This window comes from Brachionichthys hirsutus, chromosome 20 (genome assembly GCF_040956055.1).
Source record: "Brachionichthys hirsutus isolate HB-005 chromosome 20, CSIRO-AGI_Bhir_v1, whole genome shotgun sequence".
In the NCBI taxonomy this organism is placed as follows: domain Eukaryota; kingdom Metazoa; phylum Chordata; class Actinopteri; order Lophiiformes; family Brachionichthyidae; genus Brachionichthys; species Brachionichthys hirsutus.
In genome coordinates this window covers 9,689,893-9,704,679 of record NC_090916.1, presented here as the reverse complement: position 1 = coordinate 9,704,679, position 14,787 = coordinate 9,689,893, and the positions used below count along the sequence as shown (strand labels likewise).

The following is a 14,787-nucleotide window of genomic DNA, read 5'->3' as shown; positions in this document are numbered from 1 at the left end:
GGGTTCCGGTCCAGAATCATTAACCCGGTCCGACTGAGTGGCTTCAGCGGGAGGCCCGGGGGGACTGGGGGCGGGGCCAGGGCCCCCCCCGCCCTGTTTTCTCATGCTAATCTGCGTGTTGAAGCTCCGCGTGTCGGTCGGGCTGCAGCTGCCTGCTGCTCCTCCTCACCTCCTCTGTTTGTCAGCGCCGCTGGCCTAAAGAGTCCAGGACCCCCGGGGGGCCCCCAGCCTGGCCCCGCTGCTGCTGGCGGGACGAGGGCCGAGAGCCAGAATATAATTTAAACGGTCATTTCTTGCTGCTCCACTTTGAAGTGATTCGATTGGCTCCTGAAAACTACCAGGCTTCTCATTGGCTGATTTTATGAGTTTTAAAGCCAACCATTGAAGATTATTTCATTTCATCACAGTCCAGAGTGACGATGATGATGATGAAGGGCGTCTCACTGTGGGCGTCATGGCAACCCAGCGGCCTGTCAGAATTGCTAATCGCTATTATTGGAAATGGTGACCTTTGACCCCACGTAGTGGCCCATCATACAGCAGATGGAGCCGCACACACGAACACACACACACACGCACACACACGAACACACACACACACACACACACACGCACACACACACACACACACACTCTCTGTTTTCACAGATTTTAAATTCTCCGGTGTTTTTCTGCCTGGAGACACAAACCCCGAGCACTCTGACTGGCTGAGGCCAACCTCTGTGGGCGGAGTCAAAGAGCCCCTTCAGTCTGAAGACAAAGACACTCTTGATGAAGAAACGAGGGAACATTTAGATCTGCTGATCTGAGGTCAGATAGTCGAGGAGTCCTGACCTCAGGTCCACAGTTTGATGTGAAATAATAAAAATAACATCTAGGAGGAGGAGGAGCAGGAGGAGGAGGAGCAGGAGGAGGAGGAGCAGGAGTAGGAGGGGGAGGAGGAGGAGCAGGAGGAGGAGGAGGAGCAGGAGTAGGAGGGGGAGGAGAAGGAGGAGGAGCAGGGGCTCCTCAGCACAATGAACAGAACCACAAGGAGCAGCAGTCCTTTTAACCCTTCACTTCTCACACACACACACACACATGCACACACACCTACGCACACACACACACACACACACACACTTCTGGTCACTCTGCTTTGATGTTTGATCTGATCCGATTGATCTGATCGGTTCAGAAGCAGCTGGCCTGACGTTAGTTTAATCAACACATCTAGACATGGAAGACGTTCTGATTGAATCCTGAGGAGTTGTGTTAACAGGAAAGCTAAAGGAGCCTCCGCCCCCCCAGACCCCCCCCCCCTCTCTCTCTCTGGACCGTCACCATCTGCCGCAGCTGTCGCTCGCCCCAACCGCCACTCTAATTGACAATGAACCCAAAGGCGCGGCGATAATTACAGCCGGCCGCTTGGCAACTTCTCCGGGTTTCAGTTCCTCCCTTTCAGGATCCATCAGAGCCCATCTGCCGGGGCGGGGGGTCTGCCCCCCCCCCCCCGGCCTGCTGGGGGTTTGTGTTGGGCCTTATTAGCGAGTCGGGCCGTAACCCTCAGAGGTGAAGACGCCCGGAGCAGAAGGAGCCAAAGAAGAGACTCCTCCTCCTTTTCTTTTTGGGAGCGGCTCATGTTCCGCTTCACGTTCCCTCCACAAATGATTTAGTGAAACATAACTTATTGATTATTGATTGATCAATAAGAGAGAATGTCAAATATAGAAATGAGAAAATCGGACCAAACCCAGAAACCTCCTGCTGTGAGGAGACAGCGCTACCCACTGCGCCACAAAAAGGCGAGGGTGTTGTTCTGCGTTCTGCGGTGGGGTCAGGGGCACCACAGGGCCTACTGTCTGAACCCCCTAATCCTGAGGAGGAGGAGGTGTGAAGGCTGAAGGACGCTTTTCTGCCCCCCCCCCCCTCCATAATGGGGGGGCCCCACAGACTGGTGGTGATGGGAACGCGTCGGGGGAGGGGTGACAGCTTGGTCTTTAGAAAGCCCAGCTGCTCTCCTCTCGGACTGGAGGACGGCCTCTGCAGGTTCGACCCATTCATACGCCGCCGTCGTCCCGGCTTCAGGTCACCAGCTAATCTCTGCTCTGTCCTGACTTAATCCCACAACTTTGTTTCTCCCAGTGATAGCTGGTCTTTAATTCTTTTGTCACTAATTAATCCACGATCTATCGCTGAATAACCTCTGAGATAATCTAATCTCTAATCCAGGATCATCTCGGATCGTTCCGTAGTAACAGTAGATCAATCCCTGTAGTTTTCTTCATACTTCATCAACATGTAATCCCAGATCTCCCCTGGTTTTATAATCTCATGTTAATCCCTGATCCATCCCAGGATAATCCCTGCTGTAGAGCCTGGATCAATCGATAATCTGCACCGGATTCATCTATATTGAATCTGATATTCTTGATCTCCCATCTTCGCTCGTTCTCCCCCTCCCAAAGCGTCCCATCTTGCTCCCGCTGAGCAGGAGGACGTTACATTTCCTGTTTCCTGTTTCCTCTTTGCATGGTGATTGTGGTCGTGGCGTGGAGGCGTTCCACGGCGGCGGGAGAAATGGCTTCCGTCTGGAACAGCTTCGGTTTGGAGGCTGTCAGAGCCGATCGTCCTCCATCTTGTTTAAACGGACGCCTCCCCGATTATCGGCTGACGCTCCAGGTTTTGGTGGCTTCTTGATTTTAATGCGTCCTTTTCCCGGTCCGTAGACGGATCCAGGTTTACCGGAACGGAGCTGGAGCGAGAGCTAAGCAGCTAACGTAGCATCGACAGGAAGCACGCGTCGTTAGCTAACATGCTACTAGCTATCCATCCTCAAACCAAGGAGACGGAAACAAGGACAAGTCCCTAAATGGGGTTTATTGTCCTCGCTTTGTGTCTCAGGTCCGAGTCTGAAAGGGAGACAAGGAGACAAGGAGACAAGGAGACACCTCCTGTCCCGCCTCCCCTCCCGCCTTACCTCCAATCTCACGAGGAGACGGTGACTCAGCAGCCTCTGAAACTGGACTGGGATTAGTTTCAGTCTGTTGGTAATCTGACCTCATATTCATTATATTATTACAGTAGCGGTCTGGAGGCGGGGCCAAGGTTTAGTCATCGTCCACCTGGGTCCACCTGTGAGCCTGTTTGATCTTCTTGTTACCTCCAACGGGGCAAAGAGGATATGTCTGTCTGTCTGTCTGCCTGCCTGTCTGCCTGTCTGTCTGCCTGTCTGTCTGTCTGTCTGCCTGTCTGTCTGCCTGTCTGTCTGTCTGTCTGCCTGTCTGTCTGTCTGCCTGTCTGTCTGTCTGCCTGCCTGTCTGCCTGTCTGTCTGTCTATCTGTCTGTCTGTCTGCCTGCCTGTCTGCCTGTCTGTCTGTCTGTCTGCCTGCCTGCCTGCCTGTCTGTCTGTCTGCCTGCCTGTCTGTCTGTCTGCCTGTCTGCCTGTCTGTCTGTCTGCCTGTCTGTCTGTCTGTCTGCCTGTGATGGTCACTCCGTTTTATCTTTTGCCAGCAGATTGCTGCTCTATCAGCTGATCAATATTGATCGGGTCTGATCAGAGCGGAACCCACTGACCCGCCTCCTGATCGATCTGGACTCTGTTGGATCAGGTTCTGCTGCTGGTTCTTCCCGTTGCTTTGTCCTGACCCGTTAGACCCGAGGACGGTTCAGCTCCTCCAGGTGTCTCAGAACAGGAAGTCCCACCTGGACCTGATCTGAAGAGGCCTCAGGTGAGACACACACACACACACACACGTGAAACGTGACACCGACGCGTAGCCAAGGATTGATGCTCCTGTAAAAGAAGGTCCCGCCTCTTCCCTGCGGTTTCCGTCTGACCTCTGACCTCTGTCCCGTCCGGGAAGGTGGGCCGTCCTCTCGGTATCTTATTGATCGCCTCCGAGCTTCCAGCAACAGAAAATGCTGTTGAAGCAGGTGAGCCGTCGGCCACGCCCGCTGAGCCTCACCTGCTTCCTGTCTGCTGATTGGACCGGCTGGACGGAGCGCCAGCCAGTCAGAACGCATCCACAGGAAAGGACGCTAACGCTGGCAGGCTAATCAATAGTTAGCATCCACAGGTAAGGACGCTAACGCTGGCAGGCTAATCAATAGTTAGCATCCACAGGTAAGGACGCTAACGCTGGCAGGCTAATCAATAGTTAGCCTTCACATGCAAATGTGGCTGGACGACGCCCTGAAGGTAAAAACATCCATCTGAGAGGGGTCAGCTTCAATAGCTCAGGAGCGCCGGACCGTCCAATCAGAGGCCGGCGTCAGCTTTCATTCAAGTATTTGAATTGAAACTTTATTTACATGTTTAGGTGGAACAGTGACCCGGTTTAGAACGGACACCTCCTCATTGATCTGAATCAGAGCCTGCTCCTCTGCTCCTCGGGCCTCCCGGACCGTGTGGGATCCATGCTAGAGGAGGAGGAGGAGGTACATGAGTGTGTACTTTTACTCCAGGATCCTGCTGTTCTTCTTCATTGATTTATTGATGATATATTCCATGAATGTTTTAAAAACAAACATGTGCTTTTATTTTGGCGGGAGATAAAGATCACGTGATGAACTTTATTTTTAATTGTTTGTGTTTCTCTCTCTTTAATAAACTAAAAACGGATTTTTAACGGATGTTTACAGAAACATAAAGGATCAATTAAAGGCTTTAAAAATATCGATCTTGTGAATACCCGGGAGAGGGGCGAGAGGGGGAGGGGCGGCGAGTTCCGATTGGCCACCGGTTTCGGAGGAGAAGCCCGGTGATTGGCTGGGGGGCGGGGCAGTCGCGCGCATGATCAGCTGCTTAAGAAGAGCCTGTCGGGAAGTTTGAACGGAGTGAGGGACGCAGCGGGATGAGAGGAGAGCCGCAGCGTGGGTTCGGGTTCGGGTTCGGGTCCGGGTCCGGGTCCGCTCGGAACGTGGTGCAGCGGGGCCGGACCCGCGAGGACAGCGCGCTGCCGGTTCCGGTGCCGGTGAAACCGGACTGGTGTCGGACGGCCACGGGCCACATCAAGCGGCCCATGAACGCCTTCATGGTCTGGTCCAAAGCGGAGCGCAGGAAGATCATGGACCAGGTTCCGGACCTGCACAACGCGGAGATCTCCAAGCGGCTCGGGAAGCGCTGGAAGACGTTACCGGACACCGACAAGGTCCCGTTCGTCCGGGAGGCGGAGCGGCTGCGGCTCAAGCACATGGCCGACTATCCGGACTACAAGTACCGGCCCAGGAAGAAAGCCAAGCCGGACGGCGGCGCGTTTCCGGTCGGGAAGCCGGTCGCCCCGTCCCCGGAGACCAGCGGCGTCAGAACCGGGAACAAAAGCCACGCCCCCGCCAAGAAGTTCTCCAAGTTGGAACCCAGCAAGGCGGCGGCCGGTACCGGCAGCCGCGTCCGGTACCGGCCGCCGGACCCGCGGTACCGCTACGTGCTGACGAAAATGAGCCGGGAGTTTCCCGACGATGAGGAGGAGGATGAAGAGGACACCGAGGAGGAGGAGGAGGAGGAGCCGTCCCGCTACAGCCTCACCAAGCTGCCCCCCAGCGGTGACCCGGGCCCCCCCGGCAGGTACGAGGAGTCCGGTCGCCTCTTCTACAGCTTCAAGAACATCACCCGGCAGGACACCGGTCCCGGTCCGTACCCGGCCTCCCTCTCACCGGCATCACCTTCCCGGTCCAGCTCCGCCTCCTCCTGCGGGGAGGAGGAGGAGGCGGAGCTGGATCGGGAGGACCTGGACCTGGACCGGGACGACCTCCTGGCCGGCTTCCACGCCTCGGACGGGGCGTGGACCACGTCCTCCGGCCCGGCCTCGGGGAACCTGAACCTGTCCCTGGTGGACAAAGACCTGGACGCGTCCTGCAGCGAGGGGGGTCTCGGGTCCCACTTCGAGTTCCCGGATCATTGCACCCCGGAGCTCAGCGAGATGATCACCGGGAACTTCACGGACCTGGTGTTCACCTGCTGATCCGGACCCGGGGGGGGGGGGGGGGGCGTTTAGGGACCTGGACCGGGACCGGGCAGCTGACCCCCTGGACCGGACCCTCGGTACTTCAACAGGGTTTTATGGACCCGAACAGGATGTAGCCCCCCCCTGAACCGGCAGGACTTTTATGTGACCCCTGTTTAACGTTTGCTTTGACTCCGCCCCCCCCAGGTAACCTTTTATAGCAAACCAAACATACCTCACCTGTTTTTATATCAAACTATTTTTGTAGTTTAAAGGTTGTTCAGGAACTTCTTCTCCTCCACGCCTCCCCCTGACTGATGGTTCCCATCCGGGTCGGCCTGCCTTGCTTTAAAGCCTCGCCTCACAGACAGGAAGTCGGGGAGTGTGGGGGCGTGGCTACGTGTGAACGAGACAAGCTGGACTTCAAAGGCACATTTCTGATTTTCGCTCATTATTTTTGTGCAATAGAAAAGAAAAGAGAGAAAGTTCTGTTTGTGGGAGGGAAACTGGCGACGCCTCCGGGGTGTCGTGTGGACCTGAATAAACCAGCTGGAACTGATCCTCTGTCTGGTTATTGATCCGCGATGGACAGTCGGTTCTTTCTTTGAACACGTCCTTCAAGGTGTCTTCCAGGAGACACCTGGTGGTCACTGACCCTGAACGCACCCTGACCTTCGGGGTCAGTGAAGGTCACAGCCAACGTCACGGCAGACTCTTCTGTCCTGACTGATTTGAACGCACCACGGGAGTGAAACCGGCTGGCCGTAAACGTCACGGCTGAGGGGCGGAGGCTCTGGATTCAACCGGAAGTACGTCATGTTGGGGGCGGGGCACTAAAAACTAAAATAGCAAACATCTGGAATGATTTCTGGCGCCATGACAACCAGATGTTTGAATCTTCCCATCCTGGATGAAGTCATTGAACGCCCCATCCCTGACGCCCAGAGGGTGCGCGAGTCCTGACGTGGTCTCACCTGGTCTGTGGCGCCACCTGGTGGAGATCCGGCGCAGGAAGTACTGCAGTAGAAGTACGTGAGAAGACAGAACGCAGGATCGATACTCATTTAGATGCATGAAACCCGAACAATGATTGACTTTAAAGAAAAAAGCAAAACAAGAATCATTTGTAGAAAACATTTCCTTAGAGTCATTATCAATTCCTCTATTTTCTATTTGTCTAAGGCGTAGATCGATTAAATGTATTGATCTTTATCGGGTGTTTCGGGTCTTCCTCTTATTGTTTATATTTTATTTTTTTATGATTTCACTCCTGAATATTAAATTCTTGCTCCAGGTGACCAATCAGAAGAGCCGGGCGACAGCCAATCAACGTCCTGCTCGAACCGACGCGTCTTCCGGGTCAGTCTGTAATTCTGTGACGTCACCTGACCCGGTACCGGCTGCCCGGTTCGAGCATGGCCGGTGCAGGAGGAGAAGGAGGAGTCTGCGCCTCCCGGTGCGCCGCGTCCCCCCCCAGCAAGAGCCCGACCCAGGAGGACCCGCAGGTCGGGGCTACCGGCTACCGGCCACCGGCTGCTGCCGCCCGGACGGGCCGCCAGCTGGGCGGAGCTCTTGCAGCGCGTCATCGATGCGTCCCGCCCGGCTGCAGAGGGGCGGGGACTCCGGGACGAACGGCCACACCTGCCCGGTAGGAGGCAGCGCGGTTATTGATCCCGTTATTAGCGCTCATGTTTATATATGATTAATAAATCGGTTATCGATTATTCAGATGATCTATTCTGAAGAGACGTTTTCTCCTCTTTGACCCCCCCCCCCCCCCGAATTTTATTACTGTAAATAAAACATAAAAACAGGAAGTGAAGCGTCAGAGAAATCCAGTTTTATTGAATCCAGATTAAATTCTCCTTCAGATTAATCAAACACCGACATGCAGACATTGAACACCGATTATTCTAATCCATCAAAGTCTCTGATTTAAATGTTTTTTCTCCAAATTAGTACAATTAATCTTATTTAGTTACTTTTTTTCCTTTCCCATCTTTCTTCATCTGATTCATTTCCCAAAATAAAGCGACTCGTTTTTCATTGATGTCGAAGACAGATGGTTTTTCAGAATAAAAGTCTCCAGTTCTGGGCTTCAGCTTTCGGACTATGATGAAACACAAACACTGAACGGATACGAGTTAATACTGAAACGATCAATAATCAATACAAGTTATTTCATGTAAAATGTGCAGTTTCAGCAGCTTCAGACATTTAATCGTTTTCATTTGTCTCATTAATTTGAGAAACGCAGCCATGGAAACAATCAATATTTAACTTTATTAGTTATATTATCGATTCATATGTTAAATAACTTCCTGCTTCTTTTAACACGAAACCTCATTTTTACTACTTTTTACTCTCAGGATTACCCGCCTCCCTACCGACTCCTCCTCCCTACTGACTCCTCCTCCCTACAGACTCCTCCTCCCTACCGACTCCTCCTCCCTACTGATTCCTCCTCCCTACAGACTCCTCCTCCCTACCGACTCCTCCTCCCCACAGACTCCGCCTCCCTACCGACTCCTCCTCCCTACCGACTCCTCCTCCCCACAGACTCCGCCTCCCTACTGACTCCTCCCCACAGACTCCGCCTCCCTACCGACTCCTCCTCCCCACAGACTCCGCCTCCCTACCGACTCCTCCTCCCTCCCGACTCCTCCTCCCCACAGACTCCTCCTCCCTACTGACTCCTCCTCCCCACAGACTCCGCCTCCCTACCGACTCCGCCTCCCTACCGACTCCGCCTCCCCACAGACTCCTCCTCCCTATTGACTTCATTCACGGTTAATTGTTTTACTTTAATTGTTCTTTAGTATTTTATCTGTTTAAGCTTATTTTTTTTGACGACTCACAAACTACATTAAGGTCAGTTTTTCTGTGAACCTGGTCTGAGTGGACAACAACAACAACGACAACAACGACAACAACACCGACAACAACAACGACAACAACACCAACGACACCAACGACGACAACAACAACGACAACAACACCAACGACAACAACAACAACGACAACAACAACGACAACAACAACACCGACAACAACAACGACAACAACAACAACGACAACAACAACGACAACAACACCAACGACAACAACAACAACGACCACAACGACAACAACCACAACAACGACATGCAGCTCCTACTTGACTAACGACTCCAGCATGCACTAAAACCGGGCGAACCGACGCCATCGGGCGGCGCCTCGCTCTTCACAGGACGCTCTCCGACGCCATCGGGCGGCGCCCCGCTCTTCACAGGACGCTCTCGCGCTCCTCGCTGAAGGCGACGGTGTCGGAGGACACGGTGCAGATCTCGGGGGGGTCTCCGGGCTTCAGGCCCCTCTTCAGGTGAACCACCCGCACGTTCTCGTTGTTCGGCCCCAGCCGGGTGCCGCCGGTGGTCCCCGGGCCGGGGGGCATGATGACATCACTGGGGGAGGAGCCCCCTGCGGGCTGGCGGGGGCGGTTGCTGTTGTTGTTGAGCGTGACGTTGCTCGCCGTGCGGTTCAGGTTGAAGCTCTTGGACGGGGGGGGCCAGCTGTCCTCGGGGCTGCACTGGTCCTCGGAGCAGATGGACATGCGGGCCACGGCCGGGTCCTGCAGGCCGCTGAGGCTGCTGGGAAGGCCCGGCTTCCCGGCCAGGCTGTCCTCGTCCAGCTCGATCAGGTTGGACCTGTCCAGCTGGGACAGGTCCGCCTCCTCGTCCTGCAGCGAGCGGTTGGGCGAGCTGTCGTTGGAGCGAACGCCCGAGTCGGACGAGTCCTTCTTGTCCAACGTGGCGTCCGACAGGTAGTCCTTCCCCTTCAGCGCCAGCGAGACACCGGGAGGTTTGGGCTCCAGCGTCTTCTTCCCGGTATCCGTCCCCTCCGAGTCGTCCTCGTCGCAGGTCAGCTTCTGGTAGCGCGGCCCGCCCCCGGCGCCCTGGAACGGCCCAGCTCTTTCGGCTGAGGTCTTGCGGGACAGCAGGGACCTGGAGGACCCGTGGTCCCCCTTCTCGTCCTCCTCGGTGATCGGGTCCAGGGCGCCATCCTCATCGGCCGGGGTCTTGCTGCTCCTCTTATTGAAAGACTTGCGTCCGTCCTGCTCGCCGCCTTCGGATGATGTCATGAAGTGCCCGGGCTGCGGTTGGACGGGCCTCTCTCCTAAGGCCCCGCCCACTTCCACCTGAGCCATCTGGGCGATGTACTCCCGGTAGGCGTCCCGGTACTCCGTCTGCTGCCGGTCCGTCAGCTTGCCGATGTCGTTGGACGACTCCTGGGAGTTCAGGCTGTTCATGCTGGCGGTCCGGTGGGCGCCGCCCTGGGGGCGGGCCGAGCAGAACGCCGGGGTTAGGGATGGGTAGAGGAGGGGCGGTAGAGGTCAAAGGTCACTCACCATCCACTGCATGTTCCCGGTCCTCGCCGGGTCGTCCAGTCCGACGGCGCTCAGCTCCTCGAAGCTCAGGTTGAAGCTGTACATCCCGTCCGCGTTGGTGGCGCCGGCGTGGGGCGGGGCCACCGCCCGCCTTCCTCCCTCGCTGGGTGCTCCCACCATGCTGCCTTGCTCACTGGCAGCTTCCTCTTGCAGCACTTGAGTCTCGATGTGACGCATGTCCAAAATCTGCAGCCGTGTGGAGACGTAAAGTCAGACGGTCCGGGTTCGAACGCCGCGCTCGCTACGCTAACCCGCTAACGGCGCTACGCTAACCGACCGCGGCTCTGAAGAGCTGCCAGTCTCCGAAGTTCATGTTCATCTCGTCCTTCAGCTCGTCGACGTCGCACTGGGACAGAACTCTGCCGTTCACGTTCGCCTGAGGAGACAGAATGTCCCCGTTAGCGAGACGTCATTCCGTCTCGGCGGCGACTTCCTGCCTCGCCCAGGTGAGGACTCGCCTTCCTGATGGTGGCGCTGTACTGTCCCACCATACTCTGGTCGATTCCCTCCATCTGCAGCACGCGCTCGCAGACGGCCTCCGTCGCCATGGCGCTGAGGAGGACGGCCGGAGCGCCCGACGCCACGGAGGCGGGACCCTGGATGCAAAGACACGGGTTCGATTCCCAGGAAAGCATTTAAATCTACGACGGTTGTGTTTCTCGTCTGCTGCAGTAAGGAAACGTTCATTCAAGGGTTAAAGTAAGGACACGCCCCTTTTATGAACCAATCAGAAGCAGCGTTGGGTGAACCCCGCCCCTACGGTGGTTCGTACCACGTGCAGGGGGGGGGGGGGTTCAAATCTCTACTGAGGCTACAGGCTCGTCCAGGCAAGGTGCATGCTGGGAGTTGTAGTAGGAGAGCACTTCACAAGGTGTTAGTCTAAATACGGGGGCTGGAAGGAAGGTGAGGTCCGACAAGGGGGGGGGGTTCAATACCTGCGTCCTTTTCAGAGACGAAACCTTAGAGAGACAGAGAGAGGGACAGAGAGACAGACAGAGGGACAGACGGAGAGACAGACAGACAGAGAGACAGACAGAGGGACAGACAGAGAGACAGAGCGACAGACAGGTGAGGAATGACTGACGGGAGGAAAACATTCAGAAACCACAGAAGAAGAGAGACGAGGAAAACCAGGAAGCTGAGCGGAGAATATTCTACCCAAAGGAGAAGAGAGGAGAAATCCGTGTTTAAATAACGCTGATCCTCGATATCTGATAAACACGACACCAAGTAGTATCCATGGAAACCTGAAAGGTTATTCCAGGTCGACTCGAAGGGAAGAACAGAACTCTGGGAAAGATCAATAACAACAGAGCAGCGTGTCCACGAAGCGTCTTCATTCGGTTTATCGGGAAGCAAAGACGATCAAATAAATCACGTGGAATCTTGCTTTGATCACCTCATGAATAATTAAAGAGTAAGCACGCATTAACATCAGGCTCCGCCTCCGCCCGTCCGTTTGTCGTACTTACGGCTGCGGCGACGTCCCGACTGAAGGAGGATTTAGGAAGTGGGCGTGGGTAAAGGTGTGATGGGTGGGAGGTGGCCATGAGTGGGCGTGGCAGCTGGTAAAGGTGATGGGGGAAATATGGCTGGGGGGAGGGGCAGAAAATCAAAATAATGATCATGGAGATGATTGATAATCAAACAGAAGACAACGTAAGAGCCGCCGGGCGCCACCGTGAGGATCGTCTGTCCGCTTTAATCTGATTAATCCTCATTGATTACAGAAACGATCGGAACGGAAAAACAAATCAAGAATCAAATAACAACGAGAAAAGAAACTGAAAATGATGGCGTGATGACATCACAGCGTGATCAGCCAACCAGAGGAGCGGAGCGCGAGCCGCGGACCAATAGCAGCAGAGGCCGTGTAATGTAATCTGAGCTGTCACCATCAGGTGATTGTGGGCGGCGGCTTACCCTGTTGTAGAAGGGGTGCTGTGGCCCCCCCATTCCGCTGTAGTAGCTGCTGTGCGGGGGGGCGATGCCCCCTGCTGATTGGTTAAAGGGGCCTCCGAAAGAGGCGGAGGGGGAGCACGTCGAGGACACCTGGGAGTAGACTGAGGTGGGGCGGGGCTGGGCCTCCTGCAGGGATGGATAGGTAACCCCGCCCATATTCATCTGCTCCCGGGCAGCGCGAACATCTGGATGAGAGAGAACAAACATCTGGATGAGAGAGAACAAAGACCTGGATCAGAGAGAACAAACACCTGGATCAGAGAGAACAAACATCTGGATGAGAGAGAACAAAGACCTGGATGAGAGAGAACAAAGACCTGGATCAGAGAGAACAAACATCTGGATGAGAGAGAACAAAGACCTGGATCAGAGAGAACAAACATCTGGATGAGAGAGAACAAAGACCTGGATCAAAGAGAACAAACATCTGGATGAGAGAGAACAAAGACCTGGATCAGAGAGAACAAACATCTGGATGAGAGAGAACAAAGACCTGGATCAGAGAGAACAAACATCTGGATCAGAGAGAACAAAGACCTGGATCAAAGAGAACAAACATCTGGATGAGAGAGAACAAAGACCTGGATCAGAGAGAACAAACATCTGGATGAGAGAGAACAAAGACCTGGATCAAAGAGAACAAACATCTGGATGAGAGAGAACAAAGACCTGGATCAGAGAGAACAAACATCTGGATGAGAGAGAACAAAGACCTGGATCAGAGAGAACAAACATCTGGATCAGAGAGAACAAAGACCTGGATCAGAGAGAACAAAGACCTGGATCAGACGGAACAAGCAGCCGATCCAGATGTTTGGTCCCAGCGGTTCTGGGGTACCTGCTATGATCTCCCTCAGCTTGGGGTCCAGGTTGACGGTGCAGGGCAGGAAGGTCCGGATGTCCCTGGCCGTGAGGACGGGCGTCCGTGAGGACAGAAAGACCTCGAAGCTGCGGACGTCTCCGTCAATCTCCAGCAGCGGCTCCACGTCTTTGGTGATCGGGATGTTCTTGGACACTCTGGAAGACAAAGTCCCGGTGAGTCCAGGAAGTCCTCGTGGAGCGTCCTCAGGCGTGACCCCTGACCTCTCGTAGACGGTCTTCAGCGTGGCCTGGTCCGGGACGCCGTCCGTCTCCTCCAGGTACAGGATGATCCAGGAGGTCCTGTAGGGCCACTGCTCCGTCAGGTTGATCCAGGACGCCAGGCGGTCCCAGTTAAAGCTGATCTGATTGGCCCGCAGGAGACGACCTGCAGCGGGACGGAGACGTTCAGCGGCGCCGGCCGGACCCAGCCGTCGCCGTGGAGACGGGCAGCACCTGTGACGGAGACGATGTTCAGCAGCCGTCTCATGGTCTGCGGGCTGATGTCACTGAACCAGTCCTCCGTCACCATCATCTTCGTCAGGTCGAAGGACATCTGGCGGGTCACGGAGCGCTGCACCTGGCGGCGCCGGTACGTGTCCTGAACACACACGACGAGGTCACGATGGGCCGGCCCAGCTGGGAGGGGGCGGAGCCACACTCACCCGCCGGTTGGGCGCCGCCTTGCTGCCCAGCTTGGTTAATTCTCCCAAACTGTGCTGAGACAGTTTCCTGTCCAGCTCCTCGTGCCAACCTGCAGAAGGACAGAGTGGTTGGCTCACGGGCGGGACCTCCCCCCCCCGTCGCCGCGGTTACCCTCGGTGGTGCCGCCGTCCCCGTTGGCCTGGCCGGCGACACACATCTTCTTGGCGCTGGACAGTCCCCTGCTGTTGAGGAAGACGGGCAGGTGGACCACGGTCCTCATGTAGTCGTGTCCGTTGACGTTGGAGTCCCGCAGGACGCTGTTCAGGTTCTGGTTGATGGCTTTGATGATGATGTGTGGGTCGCTGGCGAAGATGGAGATGAAGGGCCCTTTGGAGAACAGCAGCCGCACCTGCGGGACGAACGGGGGACAAGACAGGAAGCTGTGGAGGACTTCTGGGTTCACTTCCTGTCATCTAGAACCAGAGCGCCGGAACCGCTCAGAACCGAATGGTGTGCCCGTTTGCCTTTGATGTCTCCACGTCATCAAAGACATCAAAGACGTTGTCTCCTTACGGTGTCGAGCATCTGCAGGACTTTGTCCTGTTCACACGAGTCCAGGCCGTCGATGACCACGGCCAGCCGGGTCTGGTGCTGCGTGAACCCGTCGATGGTCTTCGCCATCCTCGCCATCAGCTCCACCTCGTGCTTCAGGACCTGTGGGAGGAGGGCGGGTTCAGGCGGCGTCCGGCCGCGCCCCCCTGCGGGAGGCGGGCCCGGGCCCGGGTCTGGCCTCACCTTCATGAAGCCCTCGCTCTTCAGCTTGTGCATCCTGTTGGCGGCGCCGTGGAGCCGCTTCCTCTGGGAGTTCAGCACCGAGTCGCTCACCTGCCACCAGGTCCTGCAGTTCAGCAGCAGCGCCAGGCCCACCACGCCGCCCGCCGCCAGCAGCACGCCGTTCACCGTGCGGTTCTC

At 55.8% G+C, this 14,787-nt stretch overlaps 2 protein-coding genes across 2 annotated transcripts in view; one reads left to right on the top strand and one right to left on the bottom strand.

Moving 5' to 3' along the window:
- Positions 1 to 4,937: 4,937 nt before the first annotated feature.
- Positions 4,938 to 5,942, top strand: sox11b (SRY-box transcription factor 11b). The gene has a single exon (XM_068753592.1). It carries the CDS (start codon positions 5,004 to 5,006, stop codon positions 5,940 to 5,942), a length of 939 nt encoding a protein of 312 aa, XP_068609693.1. The 5' UTR covers positions 4,938 to 5,003.
- A 2,635-nt stretch (positions 5,943 to 8,577) lies between these two features.
- Positions 8,578 to 14,787, bottom strand: part of kidins220b (kinase D-interacting substrate 220b) — a 10,202-nt gene continuing 3,992 nt past the window's right edge. Inside the window, exons 15-28 of the mRNA XM_068753420.1 lie at positions 14,611 to 14,787; positions 14,389 to 14,529; positions 13,987 to 14,224; positions 13,836 to 13,924; positions 13,627 to 13,771; positions 13,396 to 13,558; positions 13,151 to 13,329; positions 12,274 to 12,497; positions 11,823 to 11,942; positions 11,286 to 11,309; positions 10,809 to 10,946; positions 10,628 to 10,726; positions 10,312 to 10,536; positions 8,578 to 10,236 (exon numbers count right to left, since the gene is read on the bottom strand). The exon at positions 14,611 to 14,787 is cut by the window's right edge and continues 265 nt beyond it. Of these exons, the coding sequence (XP_068609521.1) occupies positions 9,190 to 10,236; positions 10,312 to 10,536; positions 10,628 to 10,726; positions 10,809 to 10,946; positions 11,286 to 11,309; positions 11,823 to 11,942; positions 12,274 to 12,497; positions 13,151 to 13,329; positions 13,396 to 13,558; positions 13,627 to 13,771; positions 13,836 to 13,924; positions 13,987 to 14,224; positions 14,389 to 14,529; positions 14,611 to 14,787 (3,009 nt within the window). The 3' untranslated portion in view covers positions 8,578 to 9,189. The remainder of the gene's footprint in view (positions 10,237 to 10,311; positions 10,537 to 10,627; positions 10,727 to 10,808; positions 10,947 to 11,285; positions 11,310 to 11,822; positions 11,943 to 12,273; positions 12,498 to 13,150; positions 13,330 to 13,395; positions 13,559 to 13,626; positions 13,772 to 13,835; positions 13,925 to 13,986; positions 14,225 to 14,388; positions 14,530 to 14,610) is intronic.

What these genes read in the sequence shown, in the direction of transcription:
- sox11b (XM_068753592.1), top strand. Translation starts at nt 5,004, where the DNA reads ATGAACGCCTTCATGGTCTGGTCCAAAGCGGAGCGCAGGAAGATCATG.